Here is a 22540-nt window from a genome sequence, read left to right on the forward strand (position 1 = left end):
CACATTAGTTTTATTGTTCGTAGTTATCGTTTAATAAATATATGTATTTTTACCACTAATCGCGAGTTGCTTATTCATAACCCACATATCGCAACAGTGGCGACGAGATAGTGGTGGAGTTGAGCTAATTTAGTTCGTTTATCCGGGAAAAAAAAACGCTTTTCGTGAATTGCCTGAAAGCACGTGGAAATTTTCGCAATGGCGACCAATCATGCCGGTGCAGCAAGTGGAGCAGCTCAACAGCAGCCGAACTTTCCGGATGCCATTTTGCGGATCCTGAACAATCAACACACGCTCATAACGCAGTTGTCGCAGCAGATATCAGCCACCCAGACTGCCATCACGAAGTTGTCCTGCAATGAAACCGTACTGGATTCCCTCTCAAGCAACATAGCGGAATTCGTATACGAGAAAGAGAGCGGGCACACATTCGACGCGTGGTTTTCCCGCTACACCGATCTCTTTGAGAAGGACGCCGCCAAATTGGATGACGCTGCTAAGGTTAGACTCCTCCTACGGAAAATGAGCCCACCGGACCACGAGCGCTACCACAGCTTTATCTTACCAAAGCTCGCTCGTGAGTACACCTTCGCCGAAACGGTAGAAAAATTGAAATCACTGTTCGGTGCGTTCACTTCAATCTTTCGTCGACGGTACAACTGCCTCCAGACAACCAAGGAGGACAGTGAGGATTATCTCGCCTACTCGTGCCGGGTGAATAAGTCCTGTGTTGACTTCAAACTGTCAGAACTTACTGAAGAACAATTCAAGTGTCTGACGTTTGTGTGTGGCCTCAAGTCCAAGCAAGACGCCGAGATCAGAATGCGGCTAATCAACAAGCTCAATGAAGCTGCGGATCTTACTCTTCAACAAGTAGTTGAGCAATGCAACAACCTCGTCAACCTCAAGATGGACACTGTTATGGTAGAAAACCCATCGGGAGTGAATTTCGTTGCTCACAACCAGAAGAACAGTCGTCGATCAACCAGCAGCACTCCCTCGCACGATCAGCCCAGAACACCCTGTTGGTCCTGCGGAGGGATGCACTTCAGCAAAGATTGCCGTTTTCGCGATCGCAAATGTCGCGACTGCGGTAAGCAAGGTCACCGAGAAGGGTACTGCGCATGTTTTTCATCGAAGTCGGCAGCGAGCGGTTCGAGAAAGCAGCTACCGAAGAAAATCAAGATGAAGAAGAAGCGTGAGCAGTCAACAAAGACGGTGACAGTTCGGAACATTCATCAGGGTCGAAAATTCATCGAAGTCCAACTCAACGGTGTCCCTCTCCGACTGCAGTTGGACACTGGGTCGGACATATCCATCATCTCGCATCAGTCGTGGGTCAAACTTGGTCGTCCGAAAGTACTGCCAGCAAGTTGTCGAGCAAAAACAGCGTCCGGGGAGCCGCTGAAACTTATTTCAGAGCTGCAGTGTAGCATCACCCTCAACAACATCACCAGAGAGGGTAAGTGTTACGTATCAGCTCCTAACGTTAATCTCGACATTTTAGGCATCGATATGATGGACCAGTTCGGTCTGTGGAACCAACCGATCACGGCGTTCTGCAACCAAGTTACTAGTCAGCAGACCCAAGACGTTTCCGACCTTCGGGCCGGGTTTCCCGACGTTTTTACCACGAAAATGGGCATGTACAACAAGACGCCGGTAAAGCTGGTGCTGAAGGATGATCCCAAGCCGGTGTTTCGACCAAAACGGCCGGTGGCTTACAGCATGGAGAGCGTCGTGGAAGAGGAACTTCACCGGTTGGAAAGCCTTGACATCATCAAAAAGGTTGACTTTTCCGACTGGGCAGCACCAATAGTCGTTGTGCGGAAGCCTAACGGGACGGTCCGCATATGTGCGGATTATTCGACGGGGTTAAACGCAGCACTAGAGCCGAACTGCTATCCGCTCCCTCTACCCGAAGACATCTTCACAAAGATGGCCAACTGCCGGTACTTCAGCCACATTGATCTGTCGGACGCCTACCTCCAGGTCCAGGTCGATGAGGCAAGCCAACCACTTCTTACAATCAACACGCATAAAGGCCTCTACCAGTTCACCAGACTGTCACCCGGCGTCAAATCAGCTCCGGGAGCGTTCCAGCAAATAATGGATACCATGCTTGCTGGTCTGGAATGTACCTCTGGTTATCTGGATGACATCCTGGTAGGGGGCCGAACGTTGGAGGAATATCGTCGGAACCTGTATCGGGTCCTCACTCGCCTGCAGGAATTTGGGTTCACCGTACGCATTGAAAAATGCAGTTTCAACATGCGCCAAGTGAAATATCTGGGTCAAATTCTCGATGGAGATGGCATTCGACCAGACCCGGAGAAGGTAGCAGCAATTGCCAACATGCCACCCCCGCACGACGTTTCTACACTTCGCTCGTACCTAGGTGCCATTAATTATTATGGCAAATATGTAAAGGAAATGCGCACTCTTCGGCAGCCGCTAGACCAGCTGCTGAAAGCGGACACCAAGTTCGAGTGGTCGTCCGCCTGCCAAAAGTCATTCGATCGCTTCCGGGAGGTTCTTCAATCACCATTGCTTCTGACGCACTACAACCCTAACATGGAAATCGTCGTGTCGGCGGATGCATCAACGGTCGGGCTGGGAGCCCGCATCGCCCACAGATTTCCCGATGGGTCCATCAAAGCCATTTATCACGTGTCCCGTAGCCTAACCCCAGCCGAAAGCAACTACAGTCAAGTCGAAAAGGAGGGCTTGGCACTGGTGTTCGCAGGGACGCGGTTTCATAGAATGCTGTTCGGTCGTCGATTCACTTTGGAGACCGATCATAAACCGCTCCTGCAGATATTTGGCTCAAAGAAAGGTATTCCCACCTACACCGCTAACAGGCTCCAGCGGTGGGCCTTAACCTTTCTCCTTTACGATTTCGAAATCCGCTACATCTCTACGGATAGCTTCGGTCACGCGGACATACTCTCCAGACTCATCAACCGTCACGTGCGACCAGAAGAGGAATACGTGATTGCCAATCTCCAACTGGAACACAGCATTCGCACCGTCATCAACGAGTCGCTGCAGGTTTTCCCGCTCTCGTTCAAGGCCATCCAGAGCGGAACCAAAAGCGACGCGAATTTGCAGCAAATCATTCGTTTCGTCAACGAAGGCTGGCCGTCGAAGAAGACCAGCATTACCGATCCCGGAATCCAACAATTTTATCAACGTCGGGAGTGTCTCTCCGTCGTAGCTGGATGCCTACTCTATGGTGAAAGGTTGGTCATCCCGCCAACGTTCAAAAAGCGCGTTCTCCAACAGCTGCATAAAGGACACCCCGGAGTTGAACGAATGCGTTCCGTCGCTCGTCAATATGTTTACTGGCCAAACATCGACGACGAGGTAGCGAAGCTTGTCGCTTCGTGCAACGAGTGTGCCAGCGTAGCTAAGACAGACCGGAAGACTACCATGGAATCCTGGCCCGCACCGGAGAAACCGTGGCAACGGTTACATCTGGATTACGCCGGTCCGCTGGATAGGAACTATTTTCTCATTCTGGTGGATTCGTTCACCAAATGGCCAGAAGTCGTACGAACCAAGGAGATCACCACCACAGCAACCTTGCGAATCCTTCGTGGCATCTTCGCAAGATACGGTCAGCCGGAAACATTGGTCACAGATAATGGGACACAACTCACCAGCGACCGGTTCGAATCATACTGCGACACGAACGGTATCGTTCACCTGAAGACAGCGCCATTCCATCCACAGTCAAATGGACTAGCAGAGAGGTTTGTCGACACGTTTAAACGGTCGCTCAAGAAAATCACCGCAGGGGGGGAAACCCTCGACGAAGCCATCGATACCTTCCTCCTGTGCTACAGAACAACACCCTGTCGCAGCGCACCTGGTGGGAAATCTCCCGCTAACCTGATGTATGGACGCCCGATCCGTACGTCTCTGGAATTACTTCGCCCGCCTAAGCCGCTCTACAAGTTACCTAGTACTAAACAGGAAAAGCAATTCAACCGGAAGCACGGCGCGAAAGCTCGAAGTTACGATTCACAAGATCTCGTCTGGGCTAAGGTCTACTCAGCCAACAAGTGGACCTGGCAGCCTGGCACGGTGATCGAGCGCATCGGTCGGGTTATGTATAACATCTGGCTGCCTGTGAAGCAAAATCTCGTTCGATCCCACTGCAACCAACTGCGGACTCGTCACGAATCTGAAATAAACGCAGAAGCTGAGACGATACCGGAAACTGCCCAAGTACCGTTGTCTATTCTCCTGGACAGTTGGGGTTTACGTCCTACTCCTGAGCCGGAAGCTGAGGAACTCGACTTGCCAGCCGAACTCCAAGAAGATCTGCAGCCACAGATTAGTCGTCGACGTCAACGAGCCTCCCTTAGCACGCAACAGCAACAACCGATTCTTACTCGTCAGTCTTCGAGATCTCGAAGGCAGCCTGCGAGGTACAATCCGTATCAACTTTATTGTAAGGGGAGGTGTTGGGAGGACATCCCACCAACCATCAATTGGCGTTACCAAATTTGCCAGCGGGGCTCTCCAGCTGACAGCCGTCAGCTTGACAGATGCTGCCGCGGCTCTCGGTTTACATTGTCGTCGACAACGACAGCCATCATTGGAACACAAGTAAAAAGATTTGCGATTAGCAGCTCGCGCACATTAGTTTTATTGTTCGTAGTTATCGTTTAATAAATATATGTATTTTTACCACTAATCGCGAGTTGCTTATTCATAACCCACATATCGCAACAGGAAGATTGAGGGAAAAGTGGCTACATCGCTGCGTATGCTTGGTCGGGAGGTCGGTGCAACCGGCCAAACAGTGAAAAAGTAACTGGCGAACATGGGCAAACATGTCAGGAAGCGGAAGTCCACTGCTCTCGGAGCTGCAGGGAATGACGCAGCGGCAGCGGTTGAACAAGATGGTCAATTCGGTTTTCTCGACGAATGGCGACATGGCGGTGGTGATGGACCACGAGACCTATCTCACCCTGCATGGCAACGACTGGCAGGGCACTTCGTATTTTACTTACCCTTCGAAGGAAGTGAGCTCCGAAGTGAAGTTTATTTCACACACCAAGTTCCCCAAGAAGGTGCTGATGTGGCTGACAATCAGCGAGATGGGAATGTCAAACCCGCTCTTCTTTAGCTCCGGACTGGCCGTGAGCGGATAAATTTATAGTACGAAGTGCCTGCCGGAAGGTGCGTCATCAAGAAATACCATAAGGGCAAAGACTTGGTGTTCTGGCCAGATCCGGCGTCCGCCCACTACTCTAAGCGATCGTTAGAAGATATGGAGCGGCTGAATATCGATGTGGTACCCAAGTCGGTGAACCCTTCCAACGTCCCCCAGACCTGAAGCGTAAGATCTATTCCAACAATTTTGTCGCGAAAGTTGAGAAAAAAATTGATGAATAAAACTAAGAAAGAACTCAAAATCATGGCTACGCGCATGTTTTCGTTCGCCATGGCGAATGTTCCGGTTAACTGACGGAAGGTCGCTCGCAAGGCGTAGAATTTTTTTTGCAAGTGAGCTAATATAATTACCTTGCATGGGAAATTTATCAAACTCAATTATCTGTCTTAGTTTTTGACATATGACTATGTCTTTGATTTCTATATAGGGGGGTCACTTTACGAAAAATGTAACGATTTATTAAGAGTTTTCAATCGCATATTACTCAAAATGGTTATTGCGACATATGTTGTGTTATATACCATTAGACAGGAAATTTATCCAGATTTTTTTTGCTTGAAACATGAACAGTGAATATAGTAGAAAAAGCTAACAATTTGACGATTTAATTGGGTATGTTTTTTTTCGATTGCACTATCGACTCGCTTCCTCCTCGACGCAACGAGCAATTTTTTTGCCTATATTCGGGCGTTAGCTCATAATGTGAGTTGATGCGTAAAATGAATTATTCTCCATTTACCGATAACAGGCATTAATTTTATATTATATTGTATGTTGTCCAATCAATTTGTGCTCAATCCATGTTTTATCGTGTAGGTCTCACTACTAACAATTTGTGTAATTGTGGTCCAGGATGTCATAATATCGAGTATGTTGTTTGGTTATGTGAAAATGCAATAAATGAATTTAACTGGCTGCTGATTTAGAAGATCGAAAGGGTATACCCACGTAAATCAGATTATGATAGCTTGAGTAGTCGTGATATTACAGGGCTTTAAAGTTATCACAAACAATGTTCCGGACAACGTGGTAACGAAGGGGATATATTTTTGTAGTCATAGATTAATTTGGCTCAGGCTTATATTTATGTAGGACTTAACTATTTAGACTTGTGTTTAAAAATGATACATGATGACTTTTTGTAATGGCTTTAATAGTATTTTTGTGTACATTTTTGAACTGAATGCGGCACCGAATTCTACCACGTTATGTCATCTAACCCATTTAAAGGATACGAGTACATACAGGAAACGGCTTTTCCAGGGCGTTGAGCAGAGTGCTAACCTGCAAATATTTTTAAAAAATGGGTGGGTTATATCTAAGATATAACCGTAAAGTTGACGTGGGACTATCGTAGACGTAGTAATCATTTGTTTGTATTGATTAGATTATTGATTGAATGAAACAATTTTCGAATTAAATTGAATTCAACATATTAGCTTTGTAAGCAAAGAATTTGAACAAATTCCATGTAACACCAAATCATGCATTGTAATAGATTATGTTTTTCACTACGAGTAAATTTGCATTTTACCTAATCATCAAACGGTATGCGTAGGAATTCAGTGATCAGAAGATATTAAGGCATATCTTTCAATGCAGTCTTGAATAACCGAGCCAAAGCGTCGTATTCGTACCCGCTTTTGTAGTCCGTGTCAGATACATATTTCGGAGTGCAAAAAAAATGCGGGTACGGAAATACTCACGGCATGAATCAAAATGAATCAATAATTTCAACTTCCACTTTGTATACTATACTTTAATCTTGTAAGTTCATTCGCGTCTAGCATCTGAAATGACGATTTTCCCAGGCGCCTCAGTTCAGTATTACGCGTTAGGGAAACATATTTTGGCCTGCACAAAGAAAAGTGCATACAAAAGTACTTATATTTGCGAAGCGAATTTTTTAAAATTGTGATAGATGCGTAGAAATATTCCCTACCAATTGATGCAAACATCTTTCCGATCTATTAGGAAATGTTCGAGGTATAAGCTTTCGAAATCTTGCATTTTTTCCTGCATGTTCTGTGTTTAGGTTTTCATTTCACCCCAATATACTCCGGTTAGACGTAGTCCCACGTCAAAAACAAAGTTCATCAATATGCGGCTAATCTAGATCTTCCAATTGCTATTAAAAAATATGGGGGATAAGTTGATGAATGAGTTAGTGAGACGTTTCGCTACTGGGGAATCGAACGAGCTTGTGCTCGAGCTTGAGCTAGTCGGTAATTCTTGACCGACGATTTAAACGCAAGGATTCGAGGGTGATGGCCTATTCAGATCAACATATCAAACGATAACGAGAAAAGCTTCAATTATAGAGCTGGATAAATACCTAGCCGAACCGCTTTAACCGAGAACTAATGATCCATTGGTATGGTGGGAAGAGGGAAAATATACACATCCCAATTTATACGCACTAATGAGGAAAAGGATATGTATAACGGCAACGTCTATTCCATTTGAAAGATATTTTTTTTGAAAACAGGAAATATTTGTGCTGAAAAACGGAGTAGGCTGACTACGAACAAAATTTCAAAAATAATTTTTATAAACCAAAATTATTTACCTTTTTTAATCTAACATTATTTTATGTATAAATATATGTTCTTTACGTTCATCTGTGAATTTCGTTGTTGTTTAATGATGTCGCCCGTACAAATTATCTTCACTCAAGTTCGCTCATTGATTATCTATTTGATGGTACACTAACTAAATCGATGTGGTTGGGGATGTAAGATGGCTGTGTGCATATTTGTATATAAACATTAGAATTTTTTTTTGACGTGGGACTACGTCTAACCTGAGTATATGGGGGGTAAAATGAAAACCTAAACACAGAACATGCAGGAAAAAATGAAAGATTCCAAATCCTTATAACTCGAACATTTCTTACTGGATCGGAAAGATGTTTGCATCAATTGATACGGAATATTTGTACGCTTCTCTCGCAATTAATAAAATGTTATTTTTCATTAGATAAACAATTGAATAACTGTGAAATGTCAAGCGTTATCTAAACGCCCTAGCTGCCTTGTTTTGATTGGCCCGATTTACGGTTTCCCGAACACAGACTTCGAAATCAATGTACTTGTGGGAATCCGCTTAGCAAATATACATGCAAGTAGGGGGTATATTTGTTCCAACCGAGCTGTGTTTCCCTAACACGGACTTCAAAATCAATGTGCCTGGGGGAATCCACTTTGCAAATACATGAAAGTCGGGGGTATTTTTGTTCCGACTGAAATGCGTTTCCGTAACACAGACTTCGAATCCATAGAGCGTGGGGAAGTTGGTATTGCAAATACATGCAAGTAGGGGGCATTTTTGTTCCGGCTGAAATGTGTTTCCTCAACATAAACTTCAGAACCAAGGTGTCTGGGGAAATTGGCATTGCAAATTCATGCAGGTCGGGTCGGATTTTCTTCCGACTGAAATGTGTTTCTCTAACACAGACTTTAAATCCAAGGGGCGTGGGGAAATTGACATTGCAAATACATGCAATTCGGGGGCATTTTTATTCCGACTGAAATGTGTTTACCTATTACAGACTTCTAAACGAAGCTGTCTGGAGAACTCGGAATTGCAAATACATGCAAATCGGAGGCATTTTTGTTCCGACTGAAATGTGCTTGTCTACCACAGACTTCAAAACCCAGATGTCATCATACCAAATGTAAAAGGACTGTCATTAAATTTACTTGTAACGAAGAACATAATATATCCAAAGACATGAATTGACCTCACATGGCATTATGCAATTTTGTTACTCACAAAGCAAATATATTGAATTTAATTGAATTCGGAAATTGTTTTATTCTATCAAAAATTAAATCAATACAAACAAATAATTACTAAGCTAAGGTAGTCCCACGTCAACCTTGCGGTTATATCGTAGATATAACCCACTCATTTTTTTGAATAGAAAGAGTAAAAAAATCAAAGAATTAATCTCTTACTTCAACTATAGTTCATTTATTCCTCAGAGAAATGTGAGAAATACATGGTAATATGAAACATGCAGCAATATGTTTGCAAATTATTATGCTATTTGACCTTCAATTGGTGAACTTGACTGAACAATTGGTTGGTTTTTGTATTGTACCGTTCCAAAAGTTGATACATTTTGGATTTAGGCTCTGAAAGAATGATAACGAAAGTGTATACTGAGAGTAACGTTGAATAACTGGTATAAATTATGTGCATTTTTTTAAATATACAATTCATAATATTGCTAGATACGGTATGAATCCACTTTTTTTTTAATTCAACGAAAAATGGTAGGGCCCTTCTCAATAAGGCACATATTCGAGGTAAAAACATTTACCCTAGTACAATTCAATTCAGATTCAATTTTTCATATCTTCTGCTGGGATCTAACCTAGGCCAACTAAAGTCACGCAACCGATTTGCACAAAAAAAGTTATATTAAAAAAGTGTCTCACGATACAAAATCTTCATACATACAAATCAAATGTCAAATTTCGTGGTTGGGTGCGTTCGTAATTTTTCGGATCGATTGACCTTTTACTCGCAACCGAGTAACTCACATCGTCCAAATCCGGCTTTAGAGAGTGCATTGGATAACCTCATTTTTTGAACTTCTCTTACGTCAAACATGCTCCGAAATAGGGCTGATTGCTTTAGAGCAATTCAAAGGGAAAACTCGCGCACATTTTTTATGTTGCCCACTGTAAAAGCCAGGTCTCAAACGGCCGGAAGCGCTCAATAAAACAAAGCGCGCGCAGAACGCGAATCAAACCAACAACAGATTTTGCGATTGCGATTGTTATTTCATCTGCATATTTTTCCATCACACTATAGTATCTCTTCCCCCAGCTCGTTTCCAGAGCATTAACTCCAGTCAGCATTTCGCTTGTCAGCAAATGTCGTCTTATCAGCATCGAGTGATCGTATCACTCAGCCACCAGCAATATCAATCAGTACTAGTTGCGACAGCGCGTGTACACGAACGGATTCATAGTTTCAAAATGACCACTTTTTGGGTGTTTCCTATCGTTCTAACCACCTACCTTCTAGGGGTCAGTCTCGCCAAAGATCGACACGGTGACGATCCATTTAACGATCGGTTTCTGAGTGAGGTACTTGCGCGCGCTAAAACCTGGACACCGGACACGTCCTTCCGCTCGGGGATTCATTTCGCAACGTTTCGTAGTGTCGCGGGAATCCATGAAGGTCGGATAGATTTTCGACTGCAAACCAAGCGGTACCCGCTGGCGTATGATGTGACTATACCGGAACATTTCGACGCCCGGAGCAAGTGGCCATTCTGTGCATCGATCGATACCGTTCCGAACCAGGGTACGTGTGGATCTTGCTGGGCGGTGGCCGCCGTAAGCGTGATGTCGGACAGATTGTGTATTCACTCGGATGGGCAGTTGAATGTGGAACTGGCGGCGGAAGATTTGATGGCGTGCTGCAAAGATTGTGGCAATGGCTGCGACGGAGGTTATCTGGATGGAACCGCGTTTCAGTATTGGATTGACGCGGGGTTGGTTAGCGGAGCGCCTTTTAATGCAACCGACGGTTGCAAACCGTACCCGTTCAAGCCTTGAGAATATCCATTCACGGGCTGCGTCGAGGAGAAAAGTCCTCGGTGTTCCCATCGGTGCCACGAAGGGTCTGAGAAGAGATATCGAAAGGATAAATATTACGGCAGCGTAGCGTACAAGGTGCCGAGAGACGAACGGATGATACAGCTCGAGTTGATGATCAACGGACCGGTGGAGGCGGGTTTCACCGTGTTTGAGGATTTCTTCCTGTATCGGTCGGGTGTCTATCAGCACGTGGTTGGCGAGATGGTTGGCATGCACGCGATTCGGATCCTCGGCTGGGGATGGGAGCGGGGTGTGCCCTACTGGCTGATATCCAACTCATACGGAAGCGATTGGGGCGAGAAGGGATTCTTCAAGATGCTTCGGGGAAGTAACCATCTCGGAATCGAGTCGACGGTGATTGCCGGGTTGCCCGCGTTCGAAGGGTTTGATGCGTAGGCGAATAAAGCTGAAATTATTACATCTATTGTCGTGTCTCAAGTTTACTTCGGTATATCACAATTTCCATGTTAATTGAAATGAATACTGTTCTGACGCAAAACTGGCAGCTTTTATTTGAACGTTCTAAAGCTTGAAACATTTAGAATCCGGATTCACAAAACCAATATTGTATTTCGGAATTGATTAAAGGTATAAGAAAAGCAGATAATTTATTGTCTTTTTTAGAAAAAATATTGAAAAAATTACAGTTTTGTTGAATTTTCGTACTTTTCTTCCGATACCCTTCATTAAAGTTTGGGCTTTCTGTTGGTCAACGTCAGCGGCCATTTATTCCACGATCTCTTGCTCCTCTGGCAGTGGACCTATAGAATTTCAGGTCTGGGAGCTGTCCAAAATCCGTCTTCACCTACGTTTTGTCATCCATCAGCATGCATACTCTGTACTTAGTCAAACCTTGTTGTACAACTTTCGAGCGCGTCTTTCGGCCACAATATTTTGCTTCAGCTTCCTGTTTGGGTGCTTGTACGGAAATTGCGATTACCTTCTCGGTGTTCGGTACTGATTCATTATTTGGAAGCCCCTCGTTTCTTAATTTTGAAGTGACCGTGTTCATTAAGCATGGTGATTGAGTGTCCAAATAAGTTTCAAAAAATTAAATTCTTGAAAGTGAAAAAAAATATCACTACCGTCTGGGTCCAACGAACTTAAAAAGTTAACAGGTATGCTATTGAGGTGTTGCGTTACCTAGTGGTTTAGGCAACTGGCTGTTCTTTCCAATATCAAGAGACATAACTCTTCTCTTGAACGTACAACTCCCGACTTTTTATTTTAATCCCACTAAAAATGAATTAACTAACACTATACATACTTAATCCTACAAGCTAATTCTACATACAAATTCCTACGGGAGGTGCTTGGAGTCGCTTTTAGAGAGGGCAAAAAAAAAAGTCACAGGAGGGTTATGTCCGAGACACGACCGCATAGTTGACGTAGGATTCCGTTAGGCTATCTGTTGATTTAGGATATGTTTGAAGAATTACATCGTTAAACTCTTTGATAATGTTTTGGTTTTAATGTCGGTGGGAGCAAAAGTTCCTCCTACTTAGTGATCCCCGATAATCGTTCGATTAATCGAATACTTGCTACAGAAATCGACTATTACCGAACGAATACTGCACAACCAATAATCGAAGCGAACGAATAATTTACGTCGATTAATCGATCCAAACCCAGAGAGAAAAAAAAACGTACGGCCGCTGCAGTTTTATCCTGAAAATCAATCATTATCTTTGATGCTCCCCTATGTTCGTAAACGATGCTCAATGGCGTCAACGCGAATTAAGCTTCGTTTACGACTTTAGGGGAGCGTAAAAGATAATAATTGATTTTCAGGCGGAATGAACACTTTTTTGATTCCGTATGGCTTTCTAGCAAATGAGAAATATTAGTCTAACTAATTATTTCTCTCAGTGTACCGATTAATCGATTAATCGATTATTTGGGGCGATTAATCGTATCGAATAACAAACTGCTGCTTGGTGCTCCCTTGACCAAGTGGTTAGCGTCATAACTAACATGCCGGGTGTTCGGGTTCGATTCCCGTTCTGGTCGGGGGAATTTTTCGTCAAAGAAATTTCCTCCGACTTGCACTGTGATCACGCGTATTCTAGAGCTTGCCACTCATAATGCATTCAAGGCGTGTTATTTGGCATAGAAATCTCAACTAAGTTCTAATAAAAATGACGCAAGTAATACTACGTTGAGACGGCGAAGTTCCTCTAGGAACGTTAGTGCCATTGAAGAAGAAGAACAAACTGCTGAATACTATTCGATTAGCTGATGAACGATTAATTTCAAAAATCGGGGATCACTACTCCTAATTTTATGTTTTTACAATACCGATTTCCCCCAGACAGTTTGATTTCGATGTCTCTGTTAGGGAACACATTTCGGTGGGAGTAAAAGTTCCCCCTACTTTCATGTATTTGCAATGCCGATTTCCCCAAGGCAGCTTGGTTTTGATGTCTCTGTTAGCGATCCGCCGCATGTGTCGTTAATTTCGACCAATCAGAAGTGGGTACTTCCGTTAGGATAGGGGTTGAAATTTTTCAGTTGTTCGATAGTTATTTTCATGACATATATTATTTTCTTCAATATACAAAATTGTTATGAAGTGCCGAAATCGGTTGACGCAAAAATTTCATCAATCCATCATGAAATGACTGAACAATAAGCGTTTGAAATTGGACAATTTTCACGATGTGCTCGATTTTCGATTTTCAATTTGTACCCCAATATGTTTCCGAAAGACGTAATCCTACGTCAAAATCAACTAATTGCAATCGAATTGGCTATATATAATGGTAAACAATAATTTGGTTACGCGGAATTTTCGTCGCGCGGATAATGAACTGCCACGAGCCACATAGAAACCCGAGCTTTTTTTCTATATTCGCGGTACTGGAGTTCGTGTCAGTAGAAAAATTCAAACTGGTCAGCGACACTGGCTGCTGTAATATGTAATATGAGTATATTTCGACGAGATGGATGTACTCGCGGGCTTGAAATTAGCTCGCGCATGAGAAAGTATAAGATTTGTAAGAAATGTATCCTCCAAGCACCTGTACAAAATCGGTCTGATTCTATCAGTTCTATATTTTTTAAAACTTCCAGTCACTGATTTTGGGCATGACGTTCTAAGAGAAATACATTTCTCGCAATGGCTTTACTCAAATAGAACTATCAGTACAAATTCATATCGGTCTCTGTAATAAACTTGAAAAGATTCTTCAAACAAACAAATCATTAACCCATTACTGCCCAGGTGTACAAGAACTTGATCCAGAACTTGAGCTTGTGTATCGGATTTAGTATCACTGAGTATGGTACCGGAAAAAGCACTCCGAAGGGTGCAAACCCTCATCACACATCAAGCAAATATACGTCGTACAACGGTTGCAATACTCATACCTTCGTTGGGTACCAGTTGGATTCGTATTAATGAAATGATTTATTCCGTCAAACCTAACTTCCGATGACATCGAGTGTATAGGCTTGATCTGCATGAACTCGATGCTTGCTGGATTTATGTCACTCATCCGAATTTAAGGTCATTTTTTCCCAGTGTCTGGCTCTCCTCTTCTTGCTGCTGCCCGAGGAGCATTCTTGTGATTGGCCTCGTTCAATGTTGCTCTCGACATTCACTTGTTTGCCAAAACCGGAAGGGCCGTCCTTCGAGTCACTATCTCCAGCATCCACATCGCTGTCTCCATCGCTTGGGGGCACGATGACATTTGAAAAAAAAATAACAATTCAATACTAAAGTAAAATGTATGAACGATATGTTCCGATGAACAATTGCAAATATAAATATATATAGAAGGTGCATTTGCATATGAAATAAAAATCTGATTATACGCGAGCGTAACATGAGCAAATTTATAACACATGCGAATTGAGGCTCTGTTGGTATTAACAAGTTCTTCCGCATAGTAACTCGATGTTGATAATTCCTTAATATTTTCCTTCGTTGATCGTATTATTTTCACATATTCACGTTTGAGAGCTTTAACCGTTCTCTTCGTTGGCCGAGGCATTTTGATTGAATGTAATACTTTTCCGTTTACTGTTTTTGAAAGCATAGGCAGCCGTGGCAGTGTTCCGAACTCTGCAATGCAATTTTCTTACCCAATGTTAAAGTTGCTAAAACTTACGTTATAGACTCATTAAACGTAAAAACAATAATTGTATTGATATCAACGCAATTTTATTCTATTGATTTTCATGACATGAAACGCTATGACTCAGGAATAACCAACCCTATTCTGTATTCCGACGGATTTCCATTTCGTTCGGAGCGGTTATTTCGTTCGAGTTATAATTATGCGTACCTTATTTCGCACGTTTTGCCCATTTAATGTTCGAAGAGAAACAGATCGAACGAAATGCAAAAACTACTCGAACGGAATACAGAATGGAATTTTATCAACTCGTTCGAAATATTTCGAATCGATCGAAATACAGAATAGGGGTGAACATTTTATTGAGTGGTTTTTGTAGCTGTTGCGATGATGTTGTCTGGCAACAGTGTTGAAAAAATAACGATGCTTTCACCAATACAAACAAAACCATTGCCGAAAATTAAAAAAATAAAATTTAACTTTCAGAGCATTAGCTCGAGTTTTCCAACGATTTTCATTATACAGTGCGACAGGAGATGAAAATTTAATATCTTGTGAGTAATCGATTAGAGTTTGGTTGATATTACTTGATGGGAAGTGTGCGAAAACGATCATTTTCTTCACACTGTTTCGCAAAATTATTGATTTTCGGGCGAGGGGTGAGGGAGGGAGATGAAAGAAATGAGCGCCATTGTGGCAGCTATTTGTGGCTAGCTTCCACCTTCACCTTAAGAGGTAAAACTTTGATAAATTTATGTTTTCTTTTGCGACTTCATTAAACTCGAACTTTGCAAGCTTCAATACACAACAAAACAACAAAAATGACAGATAAAATGACACTGACACAAAAAAATTGTAAGGGGTTGTATCTAGAACGATGTCCTAGATACCGCATATTTTCAACGTAGAATAACGCAATTATATTATGCAATCCACTTGTTATCACTTCGAATAATATTTTAGAATGCATCGAAATTTTTGTAATAGATTGTGTTCTTCGTTACAAATAAATTTGATGAATGTCTTTTTATGTTCGATATGATGCCTAGGACTACCAAAATATTTTAACGGAAGAATTGTCAAACGATCATTGTATTTCACATTTCCCTCTGAAACTATTGCACATTTCATGTTTACGTATTTCTCGAACCGCGAAAGTTTATTCACCTCTAGTATCTGAAATGACGATTTTCAGTTCTCTTCTCAGTTTGAAAGCACGTTTTAGGGAAACATATTCCGGTCTGCATAACGACAAGCGAGTACAAAAGAACTCAACAACAAAAAATTGCAAAGCGGATTCCCCCAGGCACATTGATATTGAAGACCGTGTTAGGGAAACACAGCTCGATGGGAACAAAAATAACCCCGACTTGCATGTGTATTTGCAGAGCGGATTTCCGCAAGTACATCGATTTTGAAGTCTGTGTTGGGGAAACCGTAAATCGGCCCAATCAAAACTTGGCAGCTAGGACGTTTAAATAACGCTTGATATTTTACAGTTATTCAATTGTTCATCTCATGAAAAATAAAATTTGATTAATTGTGATAGACGCGTAGAAATATTTCCTATCAATTGATGCAAACATCTTTCCGATCTACTAAGAAATGTTGGAGTTATAAGCATTCGAAATACGGGTAGGGTTAGCACACAAATCGGCAAAACAAATGTATGGGAAAAAAGGAAGTTTTTATGAATTTTAACCGTTTAGAGATTAGCGAATTGTAATGTACAGCATATCAAACAAATCTTAGAGAATTTCCGATTTGATTGGTATGCATATCATGAGAATTCGTTCACAGTGAAAATAGTTATTAACGTTAACTTTATTTCATAAAAACGTGACCTGTTTTCTGATTTGGCAACCTTCCTGAAAGACGTAGTTCTACGTCAAAAAACACTCCTAAATTGTCATGTGGTATCATTTAAAATGCGCTCAACACTTTAGTTTCATCAAAAACAGTTTTTCAAAAACGGGCATTTTTGCGTATTAAATTTCATACGCTGGGCACTAATGGGTTAATCGCCCTGGATTGACTGATAAGTCTTCTGAAATACTTTGTATAAAAAGCATCATAATATGAAAAATGATAATGCTGTAGCTAAAAAAAAGATTGTTTTCTCGAACAGAGAAAAACAAATGAAGAAGAAAAATGATTAGTTAATTGTTGAAATTTATTTTTATTTGGTAATTTCAAGAATTGTACAATTTCTCATAAAGTGTGAACCTTGTTAAAATCTACGTAAAATTATCTATCAGCATCACATGGAACGCCTAGCTTTTCTCCGCTTAGTCTTATACGTCTTGCGCCTATAGCCTCTCGTCTCTAGATCTTTGGCAAACCAGCGGCAATCGAGCTCTCGATGCCCAGATGATCCTCTCCGCGAAGAATCTTGAAGTATCCATTATCGCCCCAATCGCTGTTCCATGAGTTGGCGATCCACCAGTATTTGGTATCGTTCTCCACGCCCCAGCCAATGATGCGGATCGCATGTCCGCCGAGCATTTTCCCAGCCACATGCTGATAGACACCCTCTTTGTAGTGCAACAGATCCTCGTAAACCGTGAATGCACCCTCGACCGGTCCGTTAGTCATGATTTCCTTCTGAATCTGCCCTTCGTGACGGGCAATTGAGTACGACGATTTGCCGAACCGCTTGTCCTTGGCATACGGAACGTTATAGCTGGCCTGACACTTCTTAACACACTTCGGGGTCTTTCCACCCTCACCCTCACAGGAAGGACGGGATCCGTTCACATGGTGTTCGCACGGAGCGATCGCATATGGCTGACAACCCTGGTCCGATCCGAACGGGCCTCCACTCACCAGACCCTTGCGAACCCAGTAGCTCCAGGCAGCACCAGGGAAGCCCCCATTGCAGCCAAATCCGCAGGTGTGACAACACGATACCAAATCCTCGGCGGACACTCGGAAGTGAACCTTCCCCTCGGAATGAATGCAAATACGATCGGACATGGCCTCAACGGCTCCGAAAGCCCAGCACGAACCGCACGAGCCTTGGTCACGAATTTCCCGAATCGTTGGACAGTTGGGCCACTGCTCACGGGAGTCAAAGTTCTCTGGCAGATCATCGTCCGCCTCAAGATCGTGAAGATGCACCGGTGGCATGAACTTGTCCGCGTCCTTGTGCACCCCCATCAGACCCCGGATGTAGGACATCGATGTTTCCGGTGCGAAATTTTGTCCGGCCCTCCATGTGCTTGCTTTGGCGTTAATCTGGGCGATAAACTTCTCCGACAGCGGATGGATGCGCTGCTTCTGGCCGTTGGCTAAGGCCAACAGTACCGTTACTGCTACTACTAGCAGATACTTTATCATCTTGTTGTTTGGGTTTCCTGGAAGAGGTAAACATGTTTATGGTTTGGGAGATAGAAGAGGAAAAAACCAACTCTGGGCAGTGGAAATCGGTTGCTGTTTTTAATGATGGGATAATCCGTCTCTTATTGGAATTATAATTTGATGACGTTAGCAAAAAAAAATAAGTGGGACATGCTCGTAGTGTTTTTTTTAAATCAAGGTCAAATTGACATTTTTGGTTTCACAAATTGCATGATACATGGAACTAACTTGAGGCTTCGTACGAGAAAAATGATAGGAGTTTCAATAACAGCATATCGAAAAAGGGCAGCTTATAACGGGAGATAACGAATGCGCAAAATGCCTGATAAACACACACGAGTAAAACAAAATGCTGAACGGAAAGTCAGCAAGTCTAACTAATAACATAGATTATTCACTTGAAAATATTTATACATTCTTTGTTTGAATGAAATGTTTTGATTGGAGAAAGTCCATGGAATTTCCCTTCTATGTGGAGGTGCTGTTAAAGGGAAGAATGAATCATTCTACGCAGCAGTTTTGTGACCTACTTTCCGCAACATAAATTAGAAAGTAAAAATAAATATTCCCCGTAAACTAATAGCAATTGATCAAAAATACCTAGCAGAAACAAAATCACAAAGCGATCGATTCTCAATGCCACAGAAACACACTGATTTGAAGCGAAACTACCAAAACGAGACTTACCTCGACTGCTACAACGGGAATAATGACCGCAGGATTATTGATTCATTGAGCGTACGCTCTTTTGTGCGGTTGCGAATGGAAGAGCCGCGGCTTCTAGCAGCAGCAGTCAGGTGCCTTCACCAACACACGAGCAGCGTATTCTTTGTTTGATAACATTCGACCGAAGCGTTCTTTCCGTCGAAAATGTTCGTGAGACGCGAGTATAAATTGTATAGGGTGACCAATAATTTCAGAGCTGCGACGAAAAGATATTCAACTTTCATATCCACCAGCTTATGAATTCTCTTGGTTTGTTCGATTCGCGATATGAGCGATGGAATTTCATGAAGCAGTTATCCCGAAGACGAAAACGGAGGAATCATTGCAACAGAAAAGTTCAGAAATGGAGTCCATATATGATCCGAGAGTCAAGATTTACAACGGGTAAGCGTTCAGGAGTCGAAATTTACAACGAACGTACAATTCTCCGCAGTGGAGAGTCGAAAATTAAAGGCCCCATAACCAAGTCGAAGTCTGGAAATCGATGAGGGAGCAGCGAATCCTGTCCAAACTAAAAGCTGGCCACGTCAAAATATCACATAAGGGGCTGTCCACATACCACGTGGACAGAAAAGCACGATTTTAGACTCCCCCCTCCCCCTCCGTGGACAAGCGTGGACATTGACTATACCCCTCCCCAATTGTCCACGTGGACATTCTTCCATATATTTTAATTGAAAAAATGGAAATAATTGCATTGTGCCTATATTCCATTTTAAATTAGTCTTATTTTATATTTGGTGTTATTTGATGATAGAAAAAAAAAAACAATTCTCGCGTAACTTTTGAAAAGGTCCTATGTAACAAATGTAAACAAATCGAGTTAATAGATGCACGCTATTAGTCTTCAATCATTGAATGCATTACAAAAACAATCGTTCACGTATCTATTTTCTTCATCTTTTTATCGCCGATACAAAAAATATCCAATGTACAGATTCGGATTTTAAGCACCCGACTGTTACTTCGGACGCCACTTTCCTCCGACGTCCGAAGTAACAAAGCAGTCAAAACAACACGAAGTCGTACTTCGGTCGTTTTGAGTTTTTGTTTCTTACAGTAGTTATCTATTTCAGTTCAATTCAACGGGTGATAACAATAATAATCTGTCTTTAGAACGAAATGCTGATTTTTGGATTGTTGTTTAGTAGTTAGTTTCGAATTCTTATCGTGCAACGTAATATGTCCAATGTGCAAACGCGGGCAGTCAAAACGTCCAATGTAACATTTTTCGCTCCTTGGCTTCAACTTTAAACTCAAATCACGGAACAACAGCTACGATTGGTATTGGAGAGCTATTCTTGATCGCTAGTGGTGAGAGGAGCGACAAAGATCGATAACTTTTAAGACAATTCGCGGAATAATGTTCGGGTCTTCAACTTCGTTTTTGCTCGAGTTGACGAAAATGTTGCATTGGACCTTTTCAAAAGTTACGCGAGAATTCAAGAAAAAACACATTTTCTTTTTTTGTTAATTTTGATTAGAAATCTTCCGATTCATTCGTCGCTACAAATCATACATTCAAAAAATGAAGTAGACAAACGTTCTAAAACTTATCAACTGTACTTTGTCCAGCTCCAGTATCTCAACTTGACTGTTGTCAGTGCAATACAAAACCTCTTCCGTTGGAGGATTGCAGAGGACGCGTTCCATTCCATATATCGGTTAAGATTACACCAGTGCATTGAAAATATGTTTTATTAACAAATTCCCAGCGGCCAATCTGCATTGAATATCTTGATGACTTCCAGAGTGCTCGTGAGGCAAAATTATGCTAGACAATTCTCGACTCAAGTTGCACACCCGTCTTTCGATGCAATGCAAACTATTTTTCTTTCGTGGCCTGCAACATTGAAATCGTTTTATTCTGATTATAATCTTAAATTAAATAACCTTTTTTGAAAAAAATTAAAGGAGGTTGTGTCCAACATACGACCGCAATGTTGACGTAGAACTACGCTGTTATTTTATATAGGTCGCTTGACTATACCTTCGGATATTATTCTATAATGCTGTGAAATTTTAGAACCAACTGCTTATTAGAATAATATCTGAAATGGTTTTTCCATTGTAGAATCAGTTGACGATAATTAATTGATGATTCATTCTCGCCCTCGCAAAACAATACACTAGCTGATCGTATGTCGCAATTTATTTCATGTCAAAGCATTTAAAATTTACCTCGAACGCTATTCCGGTGGCCTTTTTCGCAATTGACATAGACTCGGCTACAGTCAATTATATACATGTTGCACCAGCACCATTATTCCACATCTTATAACTGCATCAATATATCTTTGGCACCGCCTAGAAACAACAACAATGACAACACTTGAAGGTATCAAATATCATGCTACATGTTACATAGTATTGCCTCAAATGAATCGCACCTCTAGGCATCGTTCGTACAACGTAAACCAAGCTCCAAACAAGCGTTCGCCATAGCATGCATACAGAGCCATACATTGTTGGCTTGAAACTACTAGGAATATAAACAAAAGTTGTATTACTTTCTCATGCTCGAGAGAAGCGCAGCTGTCACCCTTAGTGGAGGAAGTTTTGCTACTGGCAAGCGAAACCTAATCACATACAAAATTCCAGAACGACATTTACTTTCTTGGTGACTAAACAAGCGAAATAAACTCTTTTTGTTAAAATCAACAACTTCGAAACAGTAGCATTGCTTCATTATGATCAAGATTAGCGCAAATGCAATCCTAGTTGAAGGCAGTTTTGCGACTGGCACGCGAACCCAATAACTTATAAAATTCCAGTAAGACATTCAAGATGCTTGGTATTCTCCAAATAATTTTTTGGCGCACAACCTTAACGTCTGCTTCGCCATAACGTCAGTTTAATGCGTTGATGCATTCTCAAAGGCACCAACGAAGCTCTTAAAATGACGGAAAACAAACAATGTTAACTGCTTGGAAAATGATTGAATTATGCCACACAGCTTGTACTCTGCTGTAACACCCATCGATGAAAGACGTAGTTCTACGTCAAAAAAACAATGCAAATAGGCTTTATTAGTAGTAGCAATTGTTTTCTATTTTTTGACGTAGAACTACGTCTTTCATTAAGGGTGCCAAATTAGAAAACAGGTCACGTTTTTATGAAATAAAGTTAACGTTAATAACTATTTTTGCCGCGAACGGATTTTAGCGATTTACATACTAAACGAATCGGAAATTCCCTAAGATTTGTTTAATATGCTATACATTAGAATTCCCTGGTGTGTAAATGGTTAAAATTCATGAAAACTTTAGGCGTTTCCATTTTTCCATACATTTGTTCTGTCCATTTGTGTGCTTTTCCGAACAGAGCTGTCAATAACGAGCAACTCATCGACGACCAACGAAGGGGAAATCGTAGGATTTGAAGTCGCCGTGAGCAAATGAAAAGTAAAAGGGGAATATTTGCCTTGAGTATAAACAGTGGATCTCGCTGAGGCAAACTTTCATTCGGCATCGGACTGTTGAGCAATCAGGTTCACTTGGGTTCGCTGCGCTTCGATCTAAGATTGGACCCCACCAGTGGTAATCCAACTTGGACATCGTCGTTTGCTT

The 22540-nt window shown here is 42.0% G+C and overlaps 2 protein-coding genes and 1 pseudogene across 3 annotated transcripts; 2 read left to right on the forward strand and 1 right to left on the reverse strand.

The window, feature by feature from the left end:
* The first annotated feature begins 198 nt into the window (after positions 1 to 198).
* LOC129779724 (uncharacterized protein K02A2.6-like) lies at positions 199 to 4825 on the forward strand. The gene is made up of 3 exons (XM_055787368.1): positions 199 to 1462; positions 1508 to 4436; positions 4744 to 4825. The coding sequence occupies exons 1-3, from the start codon at positions 199 to 201 to the stop codon at positions 4823 to 4825; spliced, it is 4275 nt and encodes a 1424-aa protein (XP_055643343.1).
* A 5208-nt stretch (positions 4826 to 10033) lies between these two features.
* On the forward strand, positions 10034 to 11219 carry LOC129777534 (cathepsin B-like; annotated as a pseudogene).
* Positions 11220 to 17044: 5825 nt separating this feature from the next.
* LOC129762737 (cathepsin B-like) lies at positions 17045 to 19088 on the reverse strand. 2 transcript variants are annotated; one of them, XM_055761254.1, is made up of 2 exons: positions 18933 to 19088; positions 17045 to 18241 (listed from the first exon to the last, which is right to left on the reverse strand). In XM_055761254.1, exon 2 carries the CDS (start codon positions 18222 to 18224, stop codon positions 17211 to 17213), a length of 1014 nt encoding a protein of 337 aa, XP_055617229.1. In that variant the 5' UTR covers positions 18225 to 18241; positions 18933 to 19088; the 3' UTR covers positions 17045 to 17210. The 2 variants fall into 2 exon arrangements, with proteins under 2 accessions (XP_055617229.1, XP_055617230.1); XM_055761255.1 differs by lacking the exon at positions 18933 to 19088 and adding an exon at positions 18846 to 18870.
* Positions 19089 to 22540: the final 3452 nt, after the last annotated feature.

The sequence above is a fragment of the Toxorhynchites rutilus genome, chromosome 1 (genome assembly GCF_029784135.1).
Source record: "Toxorhynchites rutilus septentrionalis strain SRP chromosome 1, ASM2978413v1, whole genome shotgun sequence".
NCBI lineage: Eukaryota > Metazoa > Arthropoda > Insecta > Diptera > Culicidae > Toxorhynchites > Toxorhynchites rutilus.

Coding starts and splice junctions, on each gene's coding strand:
- LOC129779724 (XM_055787368.1), top strand. CDS start 199: ATGGCGACCAATCATGCCGGTGCAGCAAGTGGAGCAGCTCAACAGCAG. Junction 1,463..1,507: donor CAACAACATCACCAGAGAGG/GTAAGTGTTACG, acceptor TCGACATTTTAG/GCATCGATATGATGGACCAG. Junction 4,437..4,743: donor TCTCGAAGGCAGCCTGCGAG/GTACAATCCGTA, acceptor ATATCGCAACAG/GAAGATTGAGGGAAAAGTGG.
- LOC129762737 (XM_055761254.1), bottom strand. CDS start 18,224: ATGATAAAGTATCTGCTAGTAGTAGCAGTAACGGTACTGTTGGCCTTA.